At 57.1% G+C, this 20598-nt stretch overlaps 1 protein-coding gene across 1 annotated transcript in view; it reads left to right on the forward strand.

The window, feature by feature from the left end:
- LOC119942110 (ankyrin repeat and fibronectin type-III domain-containing protein 1-like) overlaps positions 1-20598 on the forward strand; it is an 84839-nt gene that overhangs the window by 57915 nt on the left and 6326 nt on the right. The window contains exons 3-19 of the mRNA XM_038762764.1: positions 6177-6332; positions 8642-8855; positions 9706-9913; positions 10337-10531; positions 10975-11088; positions 11828-11925; positions 12693-12783; positions 13123-13230; positions 13523-13622; positions 14023-14155; positions 15618-15737; positions 15994-16209; positions 16300-16466; positions 16619-16772; positions 18091-18259; positions 19037-19203; positions 19475-19703. Of these exons, the coding sequence (XP_038618692.1) occupies positions 6177-6332; positions 8642-8855; positions 9706-9913; positions 10337-10531; positions 10975-11088; positions 11828-11925; positions 12693-12783; positions 13123-13230; positions 13523-13622; positions 14023-14155; positions 15618-15737; positions 15994-16209; positions 16300-16466; positions 16619-16772; positions 18091-18259; positions 19037-19203; positions 19475-19703 (2639 nt within the window). The remainder of the gene's footprint in view (positions 1-6176; positions 6333-8641; positions 8856-9705; positions 9914-10336; positions 10532-10974; positions 11089-11827; positions 11926-12692; positions 12784-13122; positions 13231-13522; positions 13623-14022; positions 14156-15617; positions 15738-15993; positions 16210-16299; positions 16467-16618; positions 16773-18090; positions 18260-19036; positions 19204-19474; positions 19704-20598) is intronic.

Below are 20598 nucleotides of genomic sequence, written 5' to 3' on the forward strand. Positions count from 1 at the left end.
CTTGTGGCTAGACTGGTTTGTGGCACATTGTAAGACTGGACTGTGGCTGGACTTTGGTGATCCTTTCACCGGCCTTTGGTCTGTCCTGCTCCCTGCTCCCTGTCCTGCTCCCCTCCTACTCTCTGAAGTTCTCCCTTGGCCTGTCCTCTCTCCTTTCAGCTCCTGAGGGTCTCCCGTGGCTTTTCCGCTCACCCTGCTGCTCCCTGAAGCTCTCCCCTGGCTCTTCCCTCTTACCCTCATACTCCCCGAGGGTCTCCCCTGGCCTGTCCTTACCTTCCTGAAGTTCTCCCCTGGCTTTTCCTCTTGCCTTCATACTCCCATACTCCTTGAGGCTCTCCCATGGCCTGTTCTCTCCCCCTCCTGCTCCTGAGACTCTTCTCTGGCCTGTCCTCTCTCCCTCCTACTCCTTGAAGCTCTCCCTTGTCCTTTTAGTCAATTTTACCCCCCCATCCCACCCCCCACCACTGCTCCCAAGAGCTCCCCTCCACATCTTTCATGGCTTTTCCTTGCTTCAGGGCAGAATGAATTCTGGGCACAGCCCTCCTCAACCACACCTTCACAGGTAGTGAGTGGGTCCTGCCCCTGGGCAGATGGTTTCCCCATGAGCTCATCCACTCTTGCCCTTGCCAATTGGCCTCACCCCTTCCCGTTCCCATGCTGAACCCCTCTGCCTCCCCCCAACCCTGCCCATCCCCTTCTTTATCCTCTTCTTCCAGCGCTCAGTACAGCCCTCTGCTCACAAGGTCTTAAATACTGTTGCTATTTCCTCCTCTCCAGTTAATCGATCGATTATATTTACTGAGCACTTACTGTGTGCAGAGCACTGTACTAAGCACTTGGGAAAGCTAAATGAATAGTCAACGGAGAGGGAAGGGCGAGTAGGGGAAATAAGAGCTTAGCTCTTGCTTTGCACACAGTAAGTGCTCAATAAATACGATTTAATTCGAGATGTGATTTTAGGAAGGTTCTGGAGGTTGGGGGAGTCAGATATGAAGAGGGAGGGAATTACAGGCCGGAGGAAGTTGATGGACGAGAAACAGTGGTGGGACAGATGAGGCTGATGTAAGAGGGATGGAGTGTGTGGGTTGAGTTGTAGTAGATCAGTGAGGTAAGGTAGGAAGAGGGAAAGCTGATTGAGTGCCTTAAAGCCGATGGTAGGGAGTTTCTGTTTGTTGCAGAGGTGGATGGGCAACACTGGAGGTTTTTGAGAAATTGGGAGATGTGGACTGTACGGTTTTTCAGAAAAATGACATGGACCGCAGAGCGAAGTATGAACTGGAGTGGAGAGAGACAGGAAACAGAAGTCAGCAAGGAGGCCGATGCAGTAGTCAAGGCAGGAGATGTTAAGTGCCTGAATCAGCAAGCTAGCAGTTTGGATGAAGAGGGAAGCATGGATTCTAGAGATGTTATGAAAGGAGAACTGAAAGGATTTCGTGACAGACTGAGAGATGAGTCAAGAGTACTGCCAAGGTTATAAGCTTTTGAGACAGAGAAGATGACGGTGTTGTCAACAGTTATGGGTAAGTTAGGAGAAGGACGGAGTTTACATGGGAAGATGAGGAGTTCTGTTTTGTATGGCCAGTTTGAGCGGTCAGTGGGATATCCAAGTAAAGATATTCTGAAGGCAGAGGGAAATTTGAGATCATCATCATCATCATCATCAATCGTATTTATTGAGCGCTTACTATGTGCAAAGTTCAGGGCTGGAGAATTAAGCGCGTAGTGCAGTGCTCTGCACACAGAAAGTGCTCAATAAATACGATTGATTGAATGAATGAATGGAGAGAGGGATGTGGGAATCATGCATATAGAAGAATGAGTTTGTCCTGTGGCTTGTTTGTGTGAGCCCGTTGTTGGGTAGGGACCGTTTCTATATGTTGCCGACGTGTACTTCCCAAGCGCTTAGTACAGTGCTCTGCACACAGAAAGCGCTCAATAAATATGATTGAATGAATAGCTCTGGGGTGGGGCCTGCTGGGGCCTGGGGTTGGGCTAGTTAGGGAGCTGGAGCCTGGGGTTAGGGTTTAGTGGAGGGCTGGGGTGGGTCCTGTTAGGAGCTGGGTGGGAACCTGGGGCGGGGTCTCCTGGGGGTGGGCTTGGGGCTGGGGCGGGGCCTGCTGTGGGCGGGGTTGGGGCCATCATCAATCGTATTTATTGAGCGCTTACTATGTGCAGAGCACTGTACTAAGCGCTTGGGAAGTACAAATTGGCAACATATAGAGACAGTCCCTACCCAACAGTGGGCTCACAGTCTAAAAGACTGTGCCAGTGCAGTGCAGGCCAGTGCAGGTTGACAAGTTGAAGTGCCAGGGGGAGCTGCTTGGGGTAGGAAAAAGCCACAGAGGAAAGCATCAGTTCCAAACTAAATGCTCTCCAGTCTCCAGCTCTTCCTTCTAGCCCCTGGGACGCCCCCCGGCCCCGTCCTTCCCAGCTCCGTCCCCTTTCCAGCTCCCCCGGTCTTCCCATCCTTCCTACCTCCTGCACTTCCACCGCTTTTCAGCCTTCCAGGAGTCCAACCAGCCAGGGAGCTTTGAACTGGGGTCTCCAGGACTACTTTGTAAGCCGCAGTGGAGCTCCTCTCCCCATCTTGCCAGCAGCCCCTGCAGCCCCCCAGGGTGTCCGAGTCTCCTCCCACGTGGGGCTGGAAAGACTGTGTCGTGCCTCTCCCTTTTCTTCCCCCGACCCCAACTCCGCCATTCTGGATGACTGCTGGGTGGTCTCAGGGCCCTTCCAGAAGCCACGAGAACCCTATGGAGCCCCTCACTGCTTGGGAGTGATGGAGGGTTTGGCCAAGGAGCTGAGTTCATTCATTTATTCTTTCAGTCATATTTACTAAGCCCTTACTGTACGCTGAGCACCGTACTAAGCGGTTGGGAAAATACACCCAGAGCCCAGGTTGGACTCGGGCCCACTGGGGCTCTCCCTGTGCCTCCCCCTGCAGTGCCCCCTCCCTCGCCCCCCACCCCGGCCCCACCGCTCTCCCTGCGTCTGCCCCTGTAGCTTCCCCTGCAGCCCCCTGCCCCTTGCCACAGCAACGGGTATATTGCAATACGGGGGTTGGGGGGGACACCCCTCTGTCCTAGAAGAGCACTGCCCCGTCCAGGAGAGAGGGACAGTGGGAGAGAATGGGAGAGCCCGCTCAGGAGGAGAGGCAGGGAGGAGGAGGGGGATGATGGAGGAGCGCTGGGGTGGTGGAGGGGGTCCGGGGGACGAGGGCTCGGGAGAACCGAGGACGGGGTCAGCGAGAGCCGGAGAGGCCTCGGGGACGGGCAGGCGGCACGGGGGCGAAGTGAGGCGGGGACGGGGAGCCCTGCCAAGCGCTGGAATTCAAGTTGTGTGTGTGTGTGTGTGTACGTGTGTGTGAGAGAGTCCCCCGCTGCTAATCTGGTTTCTATAGAAACCAGATTGGAAGTGCGGGGAGGGAGGACCGGCCGGGAGGATGGAGGGAGGGAAGGAGTGGGTGCTGAGGGGTCCGGAGGTGGAGACTGAGGAAGGGGCTGGGTGGACGGGCCTCCAGACAGATGGACAGGCCGCAGCCCGCCACTCTCGGGCCGAGGGGGCCTGGGCCCAGCCTTCTGCCCGTCTGCCCCCAAGAGAGAGGGGTCGGGGCACCACAGGTGAGTGCAGGAGGGGAGAGGGAAAGGGGCTGCCCGAGACCCCTCCTCCCCTCCCTGCCCCTCTTGCTCCCCCCGCTTTCTTCCTCCTCCTCCTCCTCCCTGCAGCTCCCCTCCAGGGGGCTTTCCAGGCTTTGCTGGCCACAGCTGAGTGGGCTGGGCCGTGGGAGGGGAGGGCCGGGTCACTCAGGAGTGGGCTGGCTAGCTTTGGGGCGGGAGCACCGCACAGTGAGGAGGGGCGGGGAGTGAGCCTACAGGACAATCCCCTTTCCCCGACCCCCCCCCCCCCCACACACCTCTCTCCGGCCTGGGGCGGGAGGAGACGGGAGGGTGCTTAGGGAGTTGGGGCCGGGTGCACCCTGGTGTCAGAGGCAGCCCCCAGCCACCCTGCCACTCTGGGGACTACTCACTCTTCCAAACCCCCAGGGCTCTGGGGTCTGTCTATATGTCCATACCCCCATGCACTTCCCCTGACTTGGGTCAGGGGAATAATTGAGAGAGAGAGAGGGAGAAAGTGAGAGAAGTAGAGGGGTGTGTGTGTGTATGTATGTGTGTCCATTCCCCCCACCCCCCACGACTAGTCCCTCTGGGCATTTCAGTGAATGGGAGGGGAACGAGGGGGGGCAACCTGCTCCTTCCCTGCACCCCCTCCTCCAGGTGGGGGCAAGGCAGGGGGCAGGCTGCTCCTTCCCTGCACCCCCTTCTCCAAGTGGGGCCCGGGTGGGGGCGGGGCAAACCCATCTCTGTGGCAGCGGTGATTCCCCAGGGACAGACTCATTGGATCTCAATCTCCCTCCCACACAGCCAATCCCTCAGTCTGCCCTGGCTTCCCCTCAGCCTTGCCCCCTGCCCTCCCACCACTTCCCCTCTTCTTGATCTGCCCTGGAATGGGGACCTGCTGCCTCAAACTTCTTACCAGGTCTCCGCCCCTGACCTCAGTCCTCACTCCAAGCCCCACTACCTCCCCTCCTCTCCCTTCCCGTTACCTCCCTCTCCCACACCTTCCTTCCTTTCCCCTCTCCTTCCTTCCCTTTCCCACCCCTTCCTTCTCCCCCTCCCACCGTTCCCCCCACCTCCCCGCCTTTCCCTCCTCACCCTTCCCCTCTTCTCTGTTCCCCTCCCTCAGCCCAGCTTGGAGCTATGAAGCTGGAGGGGTCAGAGCAACAACTCATGGGGAATATTATCACAGACATGGAGACAGGGGATGGACCACATAACTTGGCTAGGACCTTTCTGGTCTTGAATCTGGTGATTTGGGGGACTAGTCCAGGATGAAGCCCAAAGAATAGGAATTATCCATCCTTTTACTATTACTATTGTTACTAATACTTCTAATAATAATTATTACCATATTTGTTAAGCACTTACTCTTCATCAAGCCCTGGTCTACGCTCCGGAGTCGATACAAGTTAATCAAGGGAGACACAAGTTAGTGATGTGAGGCGCAGTCCCTGTCCCACACGGGTCTCCCAGTCTAACTTGATCTCACTGCCCCATAACCTGTTTTCTCTCTGGCAGATGTGTGTGTGTGTGTGTGTGTGTGTGTGTGTGTGTGTGTGTGTTTGTGTGTATACACCCTCACCCTCCATCTTCCCCTTGCTCTCCCTCACCCCACTCCTCCATGGCTCTCGAGAGGGTAGCCTATTTCCCTACCTACCTCTGTCTCTGCTCCCTGCCTCTACCACACCTCTGTTTCTGTCTCTATCTGTTTTCCTCTTCAACCAAACTGCTATCAGGTTAATCCATGCACTTATCCTACCCCACCTTGTTTACTGCATCAGCCTCCTTGCTGACCTTCCTGCCTCCTGTCACTTTCCACTCCAGTCATGCTTTACTGTGCAGCCTGGATCATTTTTCTATGAAAACGTTCAGTCCATGTTTCCCCATTCCTCAAGAACCTCCAGTGGTTGCCCATCCATCTCCACATTAAACAGAAACTTCTTACCGTTGGTTTTGAAGCACTCAATCAGCTCTTCCCATCCTACCTTATCTCTCTGCTTTCTTACTACAACTTAGTCTTCACGCTTCCCTCCTTTAGCGCCAACCTACTCACTGTATCTTGATCTCATCTGTCTTGTGGCCTACCCTTCGCGTACGTCCTGCTTCGGACCTGGAACTCCCTCCCCCTTCATACCCAACTGACAATCACCCTCCCCAATTTAAAAGCTTTATTAAAAGCACATCTCCTCCAAGAGGTCTTCCCCAACTAAACCTTCATTTCCTCTACTCCTACTCCCTTCTGTGTTGCCCTTGCACTAGGATTTGCACCCTTTATTCACTCAAACCTCGGTCCCACAGCAGTTATGTCCATCTCTGTAATTTATTTATTTTTTATTAATGTCTGTCTCTCCCTCTAGACTGTAAGCTCCTTGTGGGCAGGGAACGTGTCCACCAACTCTGCTATATTGTACTCTCGAAAGTGCTTAGTACAGTGCTTTGCATACAGTAAGTTTTCAATAAGTACAATTGATTGATTGACTGTGTCTGCCCCCTCTTTCCCACTCCCTGTTTGTGCCCTTGTCTCAGCCCCCATTTCTGTCTGTCTCTGTCCCACCTCCCTAGGCTTGCTGACGGTGGTCTCTCTAGGTTTGCCTATCGGCTTTTGGTAAAGCAGAAACAGGAGAAGAGGAAGAGAGCTGAGGGGGTGGGGCCCACTGCATCCCACGGCCCCCCCTCGCCTTCATCTGCCTTCCGCCCCCGCTCTCTGAGCATTGAGTGGTGAGTGGGCTAGGGGAGAGAGAGAACGTGGTCACTCCTGCTGACCCCTGGCTTCTGGGGGGCAATTGCTCTGGGCCACCCTCCTTCCTACTACCCAGGCCTGGTCCAGAGCACACAGTACAGGGGTACCGATGTTGGGGAAGGGGGATGGGACAAGGGGGTGGCGGGAATAGATTGGACCGGCCTGGAACAGGGCCTAGGCCAAAAGAAAACTAATTCCCACCCCTTCGCCCTTCTAGGTCTCCCCCATTTCCCAATCCCACTCACTGGTCTCCCAACCTACTATGCTCCCTCCTTATTCCCACCAAGTTCTCCTCCTCCCCTCCCCTCTGCCCCTTGCGGTCTGCCACCCCCACCCAGGGTCTCCCCATCTCCTCTGCCTCATTGGTCTGATACCCCTACCCAATCAATCAATCAGTCAATCAACTGAGCACTTACTATGTGCACAGCACTATATTAAACACTTCAGAGAGTATAAGATAGCAGATTTGGTAGACCTGTTCCCTGCCCAGAAGGAACTTACAGTCTAAAGGGGGAGACAGACATTGAAAGAAACTATGAATATGGACATAAGTGCTATGGGGCTGAGGGTAGAGTCATTATCAAGTCCTTTAAGGGTGCAGTTCCAAGTGCAGGGGTGACAGAGAAAGGAAAGGTGATTGAGTGCTTTAAAGTGGATGGTAAGGAGTTTCTCTTGGATGCAGAGGTAAATGGGCAACCACTGAAGGTTCTTGAGGAGTGGGAAAACTTGGACTGAACTTTTTTTTACAAAAATTATCTGACAGCATAGTGAAGTATGGACTAGTGGGGAGAGAGACAGGAGGCAGGGAGGTCATCGAGGAGGCTGATGTAATAGTCAAGGTGGAATAGGATAAGTGCTTTGAATCAGCAGTTTGGATGGAAAGGAAAGGGCAGATTTTAATGATGTTTTGAAGGTAGAACTGACAGGATTTAGTGAGAGATTGAATGTGTGGGTTGAATGAGAGATCTGAGTTGAGAAAAGGAGCTTGTGAGACAAGGAGGATGGTGGTGCTGTCTGCAGTGATGGGAAAGTCACGGAGAGGACAGGGTTTGGGTGAGGAGGTGAGTTCTGTTTTGAACATGTTAAGTTTGAGGTGTTGGTGAGACATCCAAGTAGAGATGTCTTGAAGGCAGAAGGAAATACGAGACTTCGAAGAAGGAAAAAGATCAGGACTGGAGATGTAGTTTTGGGAATCGTCTGCATAGAGCCATGTTGGAAGCCATGGGAACAAATGGGTTCTCTGAGGGAGTGGGTGTAGATGGAGAATAGGAGGGAGCCCAGACTGAGCCTGAGGGGCTCCTACAGTTAGGAGGTGGGAGGCAGAGGACAAGCCCAAGAAAAAGACTGAGAATGAATGGCCAGAGAAACAGGAGGAGAACCAGGAGAGGACAGTGTCAGTGAAGCCAAGATTGGATAATGTTTCCAGAAGAAGGGAGCAGTTGACAGTGTCGAAGACAACTGAAAAGTCAAGGAGGATTAGGATGGAGTAGAGGCTGTTGGATTTGGCAAGAAGGACATCATTAGTGACGATTGAGAAGGCAGATTTGCTGGAGTTAAGAGGGCAGAGGACAGATTGGAGGGGGTCAAGGAGAGAATTGGAGGAGAGGAACTTGAGAAAGAGAGTATAGACGATTCGCTCAAGGAGTTTGGAGAGGAATGGTAGAAGGGAGATGGGCAATACCTGGAAGGAGTCATGGGGTTAAGGGAAGGTTTTCTGTGTTAGGGGAGAAACCAGTGGAGAGTGAGCAGTTGCAAATGTCAGTCAGGGAGGGAAGAAGGGCGAGGCCGAGTGTTTTATTGAGAGGTGATGGGATGGGGTCAGAGGTGCAGGTGGAGGGAGTGGTTTTTGAGAAGAGGAGTGAGATCTATTCTTGAGGTACTGCTAGGAAAGAAGGGAAAGTTGAAGAAGGGTCAGGAGGAGGGTGGGACTGGAGAGAAACAGGAGAGATTTTAGGGAGAGCACGCCTGATGGTTTCAATTTTATCAACGAAGTATGTGACCAGGTCACTGGAGACAAGAGATGGGGGTGCAGGGGACAGGGGGTTTGAAGAGGGAGTTAAAACTGATAAGGGCAATGGGTATGGGAGTCAAAAAGGATGGAGTCCCCACGGTCTCCTCCTCCCCTATTAAGAGTGAATCTTGTGGGCTGGGATAATAGTGGGAGAAGAGAATGGGTAAGTAAGGTAGTGAGAGAGCTGATTGAATGTCTTAAAGCTGATGATAAGGAGTCTCAGCTCCCCCTCAGCTCCCCCCTCGGCTCCCGATTCACTGTCCTCCCTGGTCCTAGGTCATCACCCCCCAGAATGACCCAGCAGATGCGGGACTTGCCACTGGCACCAGCCAGAAAGCCTTCGGGCCCCTCCTCTCCCAACGCGGCCAAACGTCTGTACCGCAACCTCTCGGGCAAGTTCCGGGTCAGCTATGTGTCCTTGGATGAGGGCAGCGCAGCCGGCCGCAGCGACAGAGACAGGGACCGGGACCGACCACACAAGCTCCCTGCAGTGAGTGGGCATGGGGGAAGGGACACAGGACTGGCAGGAGTGGCCACCCCAGCCTGCTTCTGGCCAGTGGTTTACATACCTGAGCGAGGGTGGAGGGGCCGGGGCTCATTGCCGACCCTTTCCTCCTTGTGTGTCAGGGGCCCCACCCTCTTCTGCCAGAGTCCTCTAGGTATCATCCCCAGCACCTTCCCTGCCCTCTAGCCCCTCCTCATCTCCAGCTCAGAGCCAGCCCCCCCTGACCCCAGGCTCCCTGACATTCATTCATTTGTATTTATTGATGATGATGGCATTTGTTAAGCACTTACTATATGCAAAGCACTGTCCTAAGCACTAGGGAGGTTATAAGGTGATCAAGTTGTCCCACGGGGGGCTCACAGTCTTCATCCCCATTTTGCAGATGAGGGAACTGAGGCACAGAGAAGTTAAGTGATTTGCCCAAAGTCACATAGCTGACAGTTGGCAGAGCGGGGATTCGAACCCATGACCTCTGACTCCAAAGCCCGTGCTCTTTCCACTGAGCCACGCAGCTTCTCTGATTGATTTATTAATTGCTTACTATGTGCAGAGCACTGTACTAAGTGCTTGGGAGAGTACAATAGAACAATTCCCTGCCCACAGTGAGCTTACAGTCTAGAGGGGGAGAGAAACATTAATAGAAATAAATAGATTACCCCCAGCTCTCCTCTTCTGACCCACCTTGTGAACCTCCACCCCCTAACTCGGTCTTAGCCCACTCCGCTCCCTGTCCCGCTGTGACAGGACCCTCTGATCCTGCCGACCCCCGGTCTGCCCTGGCCCCCTCAGCTCTTCAGCCTGTGCTGCGCTGACCCTCCGGCCCCACCTCCCCCAGGTGGCGGGCAGTGGGAGGCTGTTGGAGGCCGTGGAGCAGCAGGATCTGGAGGAGGTGAGGGAACTCCTGGCCTCGCACAGCGCTGACGACCTGGATCTGAACACACCCAACAGCGAGGGGCTCCAGCCACTGGACATCGCACTAATGACCAACAATGCGCCCATTGCCCGTGCCCTGCTACAGGCTGGGGCTACAGAGAGCCCCCACTGTGAGTCACCCCTGAGGGACCCCGCTGGAACTGACCCCCGAGAGCCCCCGCTGGGACCGACCCCCAAGGGCCCCCGCTGGGACTGACCCCCGGCGCCCCCTTTGTGAGTGACCTCCGAGAGCCCCCACTGTGACTAAACCCCAAGAGCCCCCATTGAGACTGACCCACAAGACCCCTACTATGTGTGGGCCCTGAAAGCCGCTGCTGTGAGTGACCCCCAAGAGTCCCCCCTGGGCCTGACCCCCGAGACCCCTCCTTTGTGAATGACCCCCGAGAGCCCCCCCTGGAACCGACCCTCGCCCAAGGACCCTCAGAATCCCTTGCCATTCTGAGTTCATTTGGGACAGGCCTCACCACCTCTCGCTTTTCTGACTCCTCCTCCCCCCCTCCCCGCCGTCCCCCCACTCCACCCCCACCCACCAGTTGTGAGCCTGGAGAGCAGAGCCCTGCATCTGGCCACTTTGGTGCGAGAAGCTGGGCAACGCGTCCAGGACTTAGCCGCCCAGGGGACGGGTGCCGCGGCTGGGCCGGATGGGGCCGAGCGGGAGAAGCAGCTGAGCGGCTGGACATGGAGGCAGCGGCTCTATCAGCGCATGCAGGCCGGCTTCGAGCACGCGCGTGAGGGCGAGGCTGGGAGAGGGGTCAGGGGAAACGATCTACTGGTCCTTGGGCTGGGTGGATGATTGACCCAGGACTGGGGAGGGTGCCGGAGCAGAGGCTAGTTTGAGCTCAGGCTTGAGGTTGGCAGCCAGGCGAAGATCAGGGGGACCTAAGGGCACAGGGGATTGGGAGAAAGGCTTGGGCTGGGGGGAGTCGGGAGTGAGGGACACAGATGGGGATACAGGAGGGGGATGCAGGAGGGGAACACGTGCAGAGACAAAGAGACACAGGATGAGGACATTGAAAAAGGACACAGATGGGGACGAGAAGGGAGGAGGACACGGAGAGGGACGTGAGTGGAGGAGAGGCAGAGCTGCAGGCTGTGGGCCAGGTGCCCAGTCAGGGAGAGGTCTGGGTGAGTCAGGGGTCTGGGGCAGACCCTCCCAATCGCTGTCTCCCAGGAGTCCCCGACGCCCCCTCCAGTGTCCGGCTGTCTGTGGTCAGCAGTTCTACACTTAAGGTCACCTTCCAAGAACCTCTCAGCATCAACTCTGCTGTGGTTACCAAGTACCGAGGTCAGCAATGCTTACGGGATCCCTAGCTTCCCCAGGGATTTGGACGCAGCGCCTGCAGGGCAGTGGGCAACTGGCCACTTTCTGCCGGAGAAGTTGGGGCTTCACAGGATAGGCTTCGGGGGGTGGGACTCTGGGGGAGGGGGCTCCACTGCCTTGGGGGCAGGGCTCTGATGCCCTGGGGTTGAGGTTCCGGGGACGGGACCCCTTGCTGGGGTCACTCCTGGGATTGGGATTCTTGGAAGTGGAGCCCCATAGGTGGGACAATGGGTAAGGGCCTCCACCTTTCCACCACCGCACCTCAATTCCCCCAAGGTCTGAGCAGGTAGAGCTGAGGGACTCACCAACCCACATACACGCAGCACTCCCCTGAGGACAATGACTACCCCCACCTTCAGCCCTGAACCCAGAGGCAGATGGGTTCCCTGGGCTCCTCAGTCCCAGGGCCAACCACAGCCAGTGTGGAGGGGAGGTGGCGTGGGCCAAGGAATGACCGTCCATCCATCCGGTCCCCACTCGGCCCCGGACCTTTAGCCCTCATACCCCAGACAGCTCTGCTACCTTCTCAGCCACCCTGTTCCATTCAACTCCCGTGACCCTTGTCTCTCCTTCCTCAGCTCCCCACCTCCCCGATTCTGACCGACGCCCCCGACCTATGTCGCCCCCTCCTCAGCAGCCCCCACGGCCCCCCATCTCGCCCCTCATCCTGGCTGATCCCAGCAACCCCCTCATTTCCCCACAGTGCAGTGGAGTCTCTCTCCAACCTTCCACCCTGTCCTGGGTGAGGCAGTTATCGACCAACTCCACACTCTGGACTTCACCATCGAGGGGCTGAGCCCGGTGAGTCACCGCCCCCACCCTCCTCCTAAGACCCTCTCCCACTGCCTCCAATTCGAGAGGGGCCATGGAGTAGAGGGGTGTGCCGGAGGGGCCATGGGGGGAATGGGCCCCTCCAGGCAACATCCAGGGACTGAGGGGATGGAGGAGGTCACTCCCTCATTCTGGCCTGGGGACAGCAAGGGAGTGTCCCTGGCCGTGGCCCTGAGTGTTCGGGTCCCTCGGGGACCAAGACCTGCCGGAAGCTTGGCTGACAGCGTTTTGGGGACCTCTGGGCTGTGGGTGCTCACGGGCCCCCAAAGGCTTCGGCAATGAGTAAGCCTGGGAATGAGCCTGTGTTCAAGAGTTGTCCAGGGCCACAGGTGACCCATGGATGTGGATGCCAGTGGCCATCAGTCGCTGTCGGTGGCTGGGGGCTGAGGGTGACTGGTAGCCATGAGCATCTGTGCCCGAAGGTGGTTCAGTGTCGAGAATGTCCCTTGGCTTTGGATGCTGGTGGCCTTCAGTGGGCTGGAGCTGAAGGTGGTCCAGGGTTGAGAGTGACCTGTAGCTGTGGGTGCCGGTGGCCATCAGTGGTCCCCACTGGTGGCCGGTGGTTGTCCATGGCTGAGGGTGACCTACAGCCATGTGCGCCTGGGCCCGAAGGTGGTCCAGGGTCAAGGGTGACCTGTGTCTGTGGATGCTCGTGGCCAACGGTGTTCTGGGGCTGAGGGTGGTACGGGATTGAGGGTGGCCTGGGGCTGAGGGTGATCACTAGGTGTCCCCCACAGGGCACCGGCTACTACATCCAGGTCTCTGCCTACAATATGAAGGGCTGGGGCCCTCCCCGGGGGTCTGTCCCTCCCTCTGCCGTCCCCTCCAGTGAGTGTGGGTGCTAGGTTGGGGGTCCCCCAGTGGTCTGTCTCTCACCCCTATGTCCCTCCTCCCCTTCCCTGTGAATGTGAGTGCTGGGTTGGGTATCCCTCGGGGGTCTGTTTCACTCTCTGCATCCCCTTCGTGGGTGTGGGTGGGGTTGGGAATCCCTCGGGGGTCTGTCTCTCCCGCTGCATCCCCTCCATCTGTGTGGGTGCCGGGTTGGGGGCGCCCTGGGAGAGAGTGATGGAGAGGGAGAGGACTGAGAGTTGGGGAGAGGAGTGCATGGATAGTTTGGCCAGTCTGGGATGGACAGCGGGACTGCTTGCCATGTCCTGGTCCCCTCAGATTGGCGGGAGTGGGATGGACGGCCCCCAAGGCGGAGGGGTCAGCTGGAGGATCTGGATCAGCTGTTCTCCCAGGTCAAGGCTGGACACCAGCACTGCACATGCCACGGTCAGCAGCCCCGAGGGGATCCTGGGACAGAGGGGAATCAGTCGGGGAGCAGTCAAAGTGTGTGCAGGAGTGGGGGGCAGTGCCCTGGATGGGGGCAGGGAGAAGTGCCCAAGGGGAAGGGGTAGTGCCTGGGATGGGAGGGGGTGATATGCTTTGCCCCCTGTCTCAGAGGGAGGAAGGGGCACTGGGGGCTGCCACCTCCCAGCTCTCCCACTTCTCCTCTGCCCACCCCTCCCCGCCATCATTGCTGAAAGCCCGGCTGATGCCCCCTGCCCCTTGCCCTCTGCCCCAGAGCCCAGCCAGCCACAGCCTCAGAGCCGCAAACACTCCGTTTCCAAGAGCCTGAAGCACCTTTTCTACCCCGGGACCAAGTTCCTGAAAACCCTCAAGAGGTTGGGGAGGGGAAGGGTAGGGAAAGGGTGGGGGGGGCAGGGGGCAGGGCAGGTCAGGGGAGAGGACGGGGCAGGGGCCAGCTGGGGGGAGGGCCAGGGAGGAGTGGGGGTGATTTTCTCCTCCCTACCCCAGGGAACTCCATGGGATTTACCCCACCGTGACCCTTCTGCCCTGCCCTGCTCCTTGCTCCCTTCTGCTGGATTTTCAGTGGCCTTCATGGGGCCTCCAAAGAGCCCCTCCCAAACCTCCTAATTTGGAGCTCTGGCCTCTCCCCTTCCTTGTCCTCTTCTGTCCCCAATCTCCTTCAGGCCATCTTGGGTTCGTTTCCCCCCACCCCCGCCAACTCCTCCCCCTGCCAGGGATGACCCCCACTCCCACCCGCTGCCCGGTTCCCCACAGGGGTCTGCACTTGGCCTCCGTCTTCTACAAAGACAGCCATATCCTGGTAACAGCTGATGACCAGATCCCTGTGCTTGAAGTAGACGACAGCGACTCCACCCTCCCCCTGCAGGATTTCCTGTGGCTCGCGAAGGTGGGGACTGGCCCACACCCTCCCGCCCTGGCCCCTCTGACCATTAGACTCCTTTTGGACTTCTGCTGGCCATGTCCAGTTCCCACCCTTAATCTCAGACCCTCCTGACACCCCAACGGCTTTGTCCTCACCCCTCTGTGACCCCCAAAATCCCATCCTTACCCCTCCATGACCCCCAATGACTTCACCTGACCTCCCAAGATCCCAGCCTGACCTGTCCATGCCCTGTGATGTTCCCAGGCCTGACCTCTTCGTGACCCCAACGGCTCCATTCTGACCTCTCCACGACCCTCCCCCACCATCTCATCCTGAAACCTCCATAACCCTCAATGTTCCCATCCTGACCTCTCTGTGCCCCCCATAAACCCCATCCTGATCTCTCCAGGACCCCTAATGTCCCCATCCTGACCTCCCTGTGACCCCTGACAGGCCTATCCTAACCCCTCCATGACCCTCAATGACCCATTGAGGTCCTGATCTCTCTGTGACCCCCAGCAGCCCCATCCTGAAGCCTGGGTGACCTCTCTGAACTCACCCTGACCCCTGAAAAGTCCTCACCCCCATCTGATCTCATTCTGACACCATCCTAAACCTTGGAATCCTCCCCTGTGGACCACCCAGTCCCTCAGACCCAACTGTCCTGATCCATCCATCATCAGTATTTACTGAGCACCTGTTGTATGCAGAGCACTGTACTGAGCATTAGGGAAAGTACAGTTGAATTAGCAGACATGATCCCTGCCCTTCAATCAATGTTATTTATTGAGCATTTACTAAGTGTTTGAGAAAGTACTATACAACAGAATTGGTAGAAGTGATTCCTGCCCCCAAGGAGCTTCCAGTCTTGAGGGGGAAACAGGCATTAAAATAGATTAGAGATAGACAGGGAAAATAATAAAGTATATGAATATTTACATAAGCATTGTGAGGGCTGGGTGAGTATCGAAGTGCATAAGGAGGCCTCTTGAAGGAGATACGATTTTCGCAGGGTTTTGAAGGTGGGGAAAGTGATCATCTGATTTTAATGGGGAGGGAGTTTCATGCCAGAGGAAGGGCAGGGGTGAGGGTCAGGAGTGAGATAGATCATATCGAGGTACAGTGAGTAGGTTGGCATTAGAGGAGCGAAGTGAGTAGGCTAGGTTGAAGTGGGAACTCTGCGAGGTGAGGTGGGAGAGCCGATTTGACGGTGATGGTGAGGAGTTTCTGTTTAAATTGCCCTTGAGGCGCTCACTGCTTTCTGTTTGTTTAGCACTGTACCAAGTACTGGGGGAGTGCAGAAGAGTTAGCAGACGCGGTCCCTGCCCTCAAAGAGCTGATGGTCTAGCTGGGGAGGCAGCGCTGAAACTGTTTGCAGGTGGGGAGGGAGGAAGACTCGATGCTCCGCCTCGGTTGGGGGGTGGGGGCAGGGAGAGGGCACTGAGCCATGCCCCCTTGGGCTTCGGCCCCGGGCTCTCTGTGGCAGGTGTCCTGCGTGTGGGGTGAAGTGCCGTGGCTCCGGCAGTGCCTCCCTGACTCCCCAAACTCCTGCTCCTGCGTCCTGCAGACGCGCTCCAAGATGCTGCTGGCCATTTCCCAGATGCAGGTCAGAACCTGGGGGGCCAGGGGATGGAGGGCTGGGGGCCGGGGGTCTGGGTGTGGAGGGCGAAGAGTGAGGGTCTGGTGGTGGTTGCAGTGTGGTTGGAGGTGGGGCTTTTGTTGTGAGGTTGGGGGGAAAGTGGTGGGCTGGAGGTGGGGTGGGGGTGAACCAGGAAGGGGAGGGTGGTGGGCTGGGGGTGGGCAGGCTGGGATCCTGAGACCCAAAGTGGCACTGATTCCTGATCTCGCTCCTCCCCGGCCAGGGCTTGCTGGGGACCCAGGACCTGGGACGCCTGTTTGTTGAGCCCATCAGAGACCGCCAAGGTAACGTGCTGGTTGTGACCCTGCGGGAGGTGGAGGGCCCGCTGCCTGGAGACCCCTCCCGCTGGCTGCCCCTGGCCAAGTTGCAGGGTGGCCGCAGGTCGGTGTCCACCCCCGATGACCCCAGCGCGCTGGATCAGCTGCTACTCACCATGCAGGTGCGGGGGCAGGGCAGGGGGGTGGGACCCGAGGCCGTGGGGCCCCTGGCTTGGGGGCAGACGGATCTAAGCCCAGCCCCCGGCCCCCAGGAGAAGTTGGCGTTCGACCGGTGCAGCGGCCAGGCCCTGGCCCCCGGGCTCTACCTGGGCTACCTGAAGCTGTGCAGCGCTGTGGACCAGCTCCGCGTCCTGGTACCCGAGGGACATCCCAGCATGCTCTGCCACGTCCCTGTGCGGGATAACCCGCATGTCTCCAGGTGGGCGATCCCAACCTGGACCTCCTGGGACGTCCCACACACCGGCCCCCTGTTCCCCCCCAGCCTTCCCGCAGCCCTGGCCAAGGCCAAGCCCAGCAGTCTCCCACCAGGGTTCTGACATCTCCCCCAGCACCGACCCCTCTCTCCTCCAGGGAAGAGTGGGCATGGCTGCAGGCCCTGGCTGCCCCCGACCAGCCGGGCCCCCCAGACCCTCCGGAGCCTGACAGCTGCCAGGGCCTTCTCCTCCAGGAGCTGCGTAGAGCCATCAGGGAACTTGTCGACATGGTGAACATCCCTTTGCAGGAGGTGGGCACCAGAGAAGAGAGGCTGCAGCGGGTTGGGGTTTGGGGGTGAGAATCGGGTGGTGCGGTAGGGAATGTGGGAGTGGTGAAATGGCCTGGACTTGGGGACAGGGGATAATGTTGAGGTGGGGGTCTTCCTGCACACCATCTCCCGGATTCACCCCATCCTCTCCACCCCAAGTGTTCCTGCCTGGGTGTGAGCTCTGATCTTGCCATGTCTAGACTGTTGCATCAATCAATCAATCAGTCATATTTATTGAGCACTTACTGTGCACAGAACACCGCACTAAGTACTTGGGAGAACGCAATATATCAGTGTAACAGACATGTTCCCTGCCCATAACGAGCTTACAGTTTAGAGGGAGAGACAGATATTAATGTAAATAAATGAATTACAGATTTGGACATAAGTGCTGCAGGGCTGAGGGAGGGGTGAAGAAAGAGAGCAAATCAAACCCCCTTGCCAGCCTCCCTGCCTCCAGCCTCCCTTCCCTCCAGTCTACACTCCCCACTGCTGACCCACGGATCATTTTCCTGAGGTGTCACTTGGCCTACAACTCTCTTCTCCTCAAAACCCTCCGCCAGCTCCCTATGCCTGTCCGCATCAAACAGAAATTCCTCACATAGGATTGGAGGCCCAAAGCCACCTGGCCCTTCCTGACCCCTCTTCTCTCTTCTCCCGCAGTTCCCCCACCCGCTGTCCTAGTTTTTCCAAGGCAACCTCCTAGTGTACCTCTTTCCCGACTCTCCTGCTTCCAGCCCTTTGCTTGCGCTTCTTCCAAGGCCTGAAGTTCCCTCCCTCCCCACATCAGTCAGACCCCAGCTCTGCCCACCTCCAAATCCTTCCTTAATCTCACCTCCTCCAACAAGCCTTCCCGGATTCTTCTCCCAGTAATAATAATGATGGTATTTGTTAAGCGCTTACTATGTGCAAAGCACTGTTCTAAGTACCCTGAACCATATAGCCCCTTCAGTTGACACCAGGACTCGAACTGATTGAACCCCTTTCAGCCCTCATGCATAGATATACATATGTACACATACATATATATATAGTATATATGTATGTATATCCATTTATATATATATATATATATATATATATATATATATATAGTGGGACAGAGACCGTGTCCTATCTGATTATTCTGAATCTGCCCCACCGCTCAGCATAGTGCTTGGCACCGAGTCCATCCTGCTTCACTTCTGCAGTGATAGTGGTGTGGTTGCAGATGAGGAAGATGGCAGTGATGATGGTAGAAGGGAGGGCTGCAGGGCCAGCAGCCCCGGTTTCCCTGATCCAAGGCCATCGCTGATTCCAGGCCCAAGACTTCCGACTGTACAGCCAGGAGGTGCTGGACTTCGGGGGCCAGGTCTCTTTCCTGCTCCTGCTTCCACCCTCGGAGGGTGTGTGCACTGCCCCGGGACAGATCCCACCCCATGCCCCCAGCTCCGGCTTCCTGACTCTCCCGCTCCAGATGTTCGAGCTGGGTGAGTTGAGGGCTGAAGGGGCTCCAAGAGCACTGTAGGGGACTGAAGGATGATTGGGGGTGCTGGGGGCCTGGAAGGAGTCCTGGGGGGCTGGAGGAGGGCTGGAGGGAGGACTGGTGGAGGGCTGGGGGTGCTGGAGTCAGGCTAGAAGGAGGAATGGGGACACTGGAGGAGGCCGAGGGCTGGCTTGGGGGGGGCGATGGGGGAGTAGAAAGGGCCGATTGGCCCAGCTGGTAGGGCCAGGATTGGCAGAGGGAACCAGTGAGGAAGTTGGTAGGAGGGAGTTGACCCTTGAGGGGTTGGGTCAAGGGGAGGTCAGGCCTGTGTCTGGGGTGAAGCCCATGGACTCCCTGTTGCACCCTGCTCCCCCAGCCTCCTGTCCCACAGCTGGATCTCCTCAGGCTCCTCTGGCCCACTCCTCTTCCCCAGGAGCCCCCACCCTCCATCCTTAGAACAGTGCTCAGTGCTTAGAACAGTGTTTGGCACATAGTAAGCGCTTAACAAATACCATCATTACTATCCCACAGCCCCAGTAACCCTTCATTTCCCTCCTTGCCCTCCAACCTCTCTCCAGCCTCCACCCCACTGCCCCCTCAACCCCTGTGCCTGGCCCCCAATCAATCAATCCATCAGTCAGTCATTCAGCCAGCCAGTCTGTGATAGGTGCTCAGCACCTGTTGTGTGCAGCGCACTGTCCTGAGCACTTAGGGGAGCAGAGGGTGGTAGAGTTCGGGGAGGCGGTCCTCAGCCCAGCCTCAGGCCCTGCCTGTCCCCCAGTGCACTTCCTGGCCTACGACTGGCCGTTCCTGGTCCCGTACTGCCGCGTGTCAGCCCTGCTCGAGCTGGAGGTGCTGCTGTCCCAGCAGAAGCTGCGCGAGGCTTTCTCTGAGGCCGAGCTGGCCAGCGCCAAGCTGCGGCACCAGCGGCTGCAGGATCATGTGCAGGTCTGGCCTGCTGGGCCAAACTGGGGCGGCCTGGGGTTGGGAGGGGCCTCCAGGGGCTGGGGACGGGGGGTGGAGACCCCGGCTGGGCCTGGTTGGGAAGAGGGAGATGTGGGGAGGAAGAAAGGGCATTATTCATTCAGTTGTATTTATTGAGCGCTTACTGTGTGCAGGGCACTGTCATTAAGGGAGGGGAAGATGTGGAGATGGTTGGGGGTGGGCGGGGGGGCAGGGTGAGGACCTCCTGCCTCTCCTCGGCTCCGGCCGGTTGCAGCGCCTGGAAGAGATCTGGCGGGAGAAGCGCTGGTTGGTGGATGCCCTGCAGCATGCCCGCTACAAGCAGCCACCCGGCGGCATCCCCCTCCCCGCCCTCCTGCCTCCGCCACCAATGCCACCAGACCCTGCTGCCAGGGAAGAGTGTCCCACCCTCAGGGCCTCCTCCCCACCAGATTTCCTGCCCTCACCCGCCCCTTCCCCCAGGACTCCCCGCCGGACCCTCCTTGGTGAGTGCTGGACCCAGCAAGGCAGGGGAAGGGTCGGGGTGGGGGGGCAGGGGCGAGGGTGGTGTCTCATGGCTAGAGGGGGGATGGGGGAAGGGTCACTCCTCCCTCCTTCAGGTGGTGCCCAGTCCCCCTGGAGGGAGCCGAGGTGGACCCAGGGTGGTGGGGGGGGGGGGGCAGGATTTTTGGTAGCCTTCAAGAATCCACACAGGTACAGGGGATTGGAACCCTTGAGATCAACCAATAACAATAATAATAATAATGGCATTTGTTAAGTGCTTACTATGTGCCAAGCACTGTTCTAAGTGCTGAGGGGGCGGGGGGGGGATACAAGGTAATCAGGTTGTCCCACGTTGGGGTCACTGTCTTCATCCCCATTTGACAGATGAGGGAACTGAGGCCCAGAGAAGTAAAGTGACTTGCCCAAAATCACACAGCTGACAAGTGGCAGAGCTGGGATTAGAACTCATGACCTCTGACTCCCAAGCCTGTGCTTTTTCTACGGAGCCACGAGTAGTAGTAGTAATAGTAGTAAGTGCTTAATAAATGCCATTTTTATTTGTAGTAGTAGTAATAGAATTTATTAAGTGCCTACTGTGTGCACGAGCACTGTACTAAGCCCTGGGAAGGAATGCACATTTGGAAATTAGACCCAGGACCTATCCCGCTGGGGACTCTGGTATTTGTTGAGCACTGTGTGCACTTCTGTACATATCCACAATTTATTTTATTTATATTTCTGTCTATCTCCCCCTCAAAGACTGTACACTCATTTTGGGCAGGTAACTTGCCCAACAATTCTCTGTTATACTGTACTCTCCCAAGTGCATAGTACAATGCTCTGCACACAGAAAGTGCTCAATAAATATGATTGATTGATCTACAGACATTAAAATAC

This window comes from Tachyglossus aculeatus, chromosome 21 (genome assembly GCF_015852505.1).
Source record: "Tachyglossus aculeatus isolate mTacAcu1 chromosome 21, mTacAcu1.pri, whole genome shotgun sequence".
Lineage (NCBI taxonomy): Eukaryota > Metazoa > Chordata > Mammalia > Monotremata > Tachyglossidae > Tachyglossus > Tachyglossus aculeatus.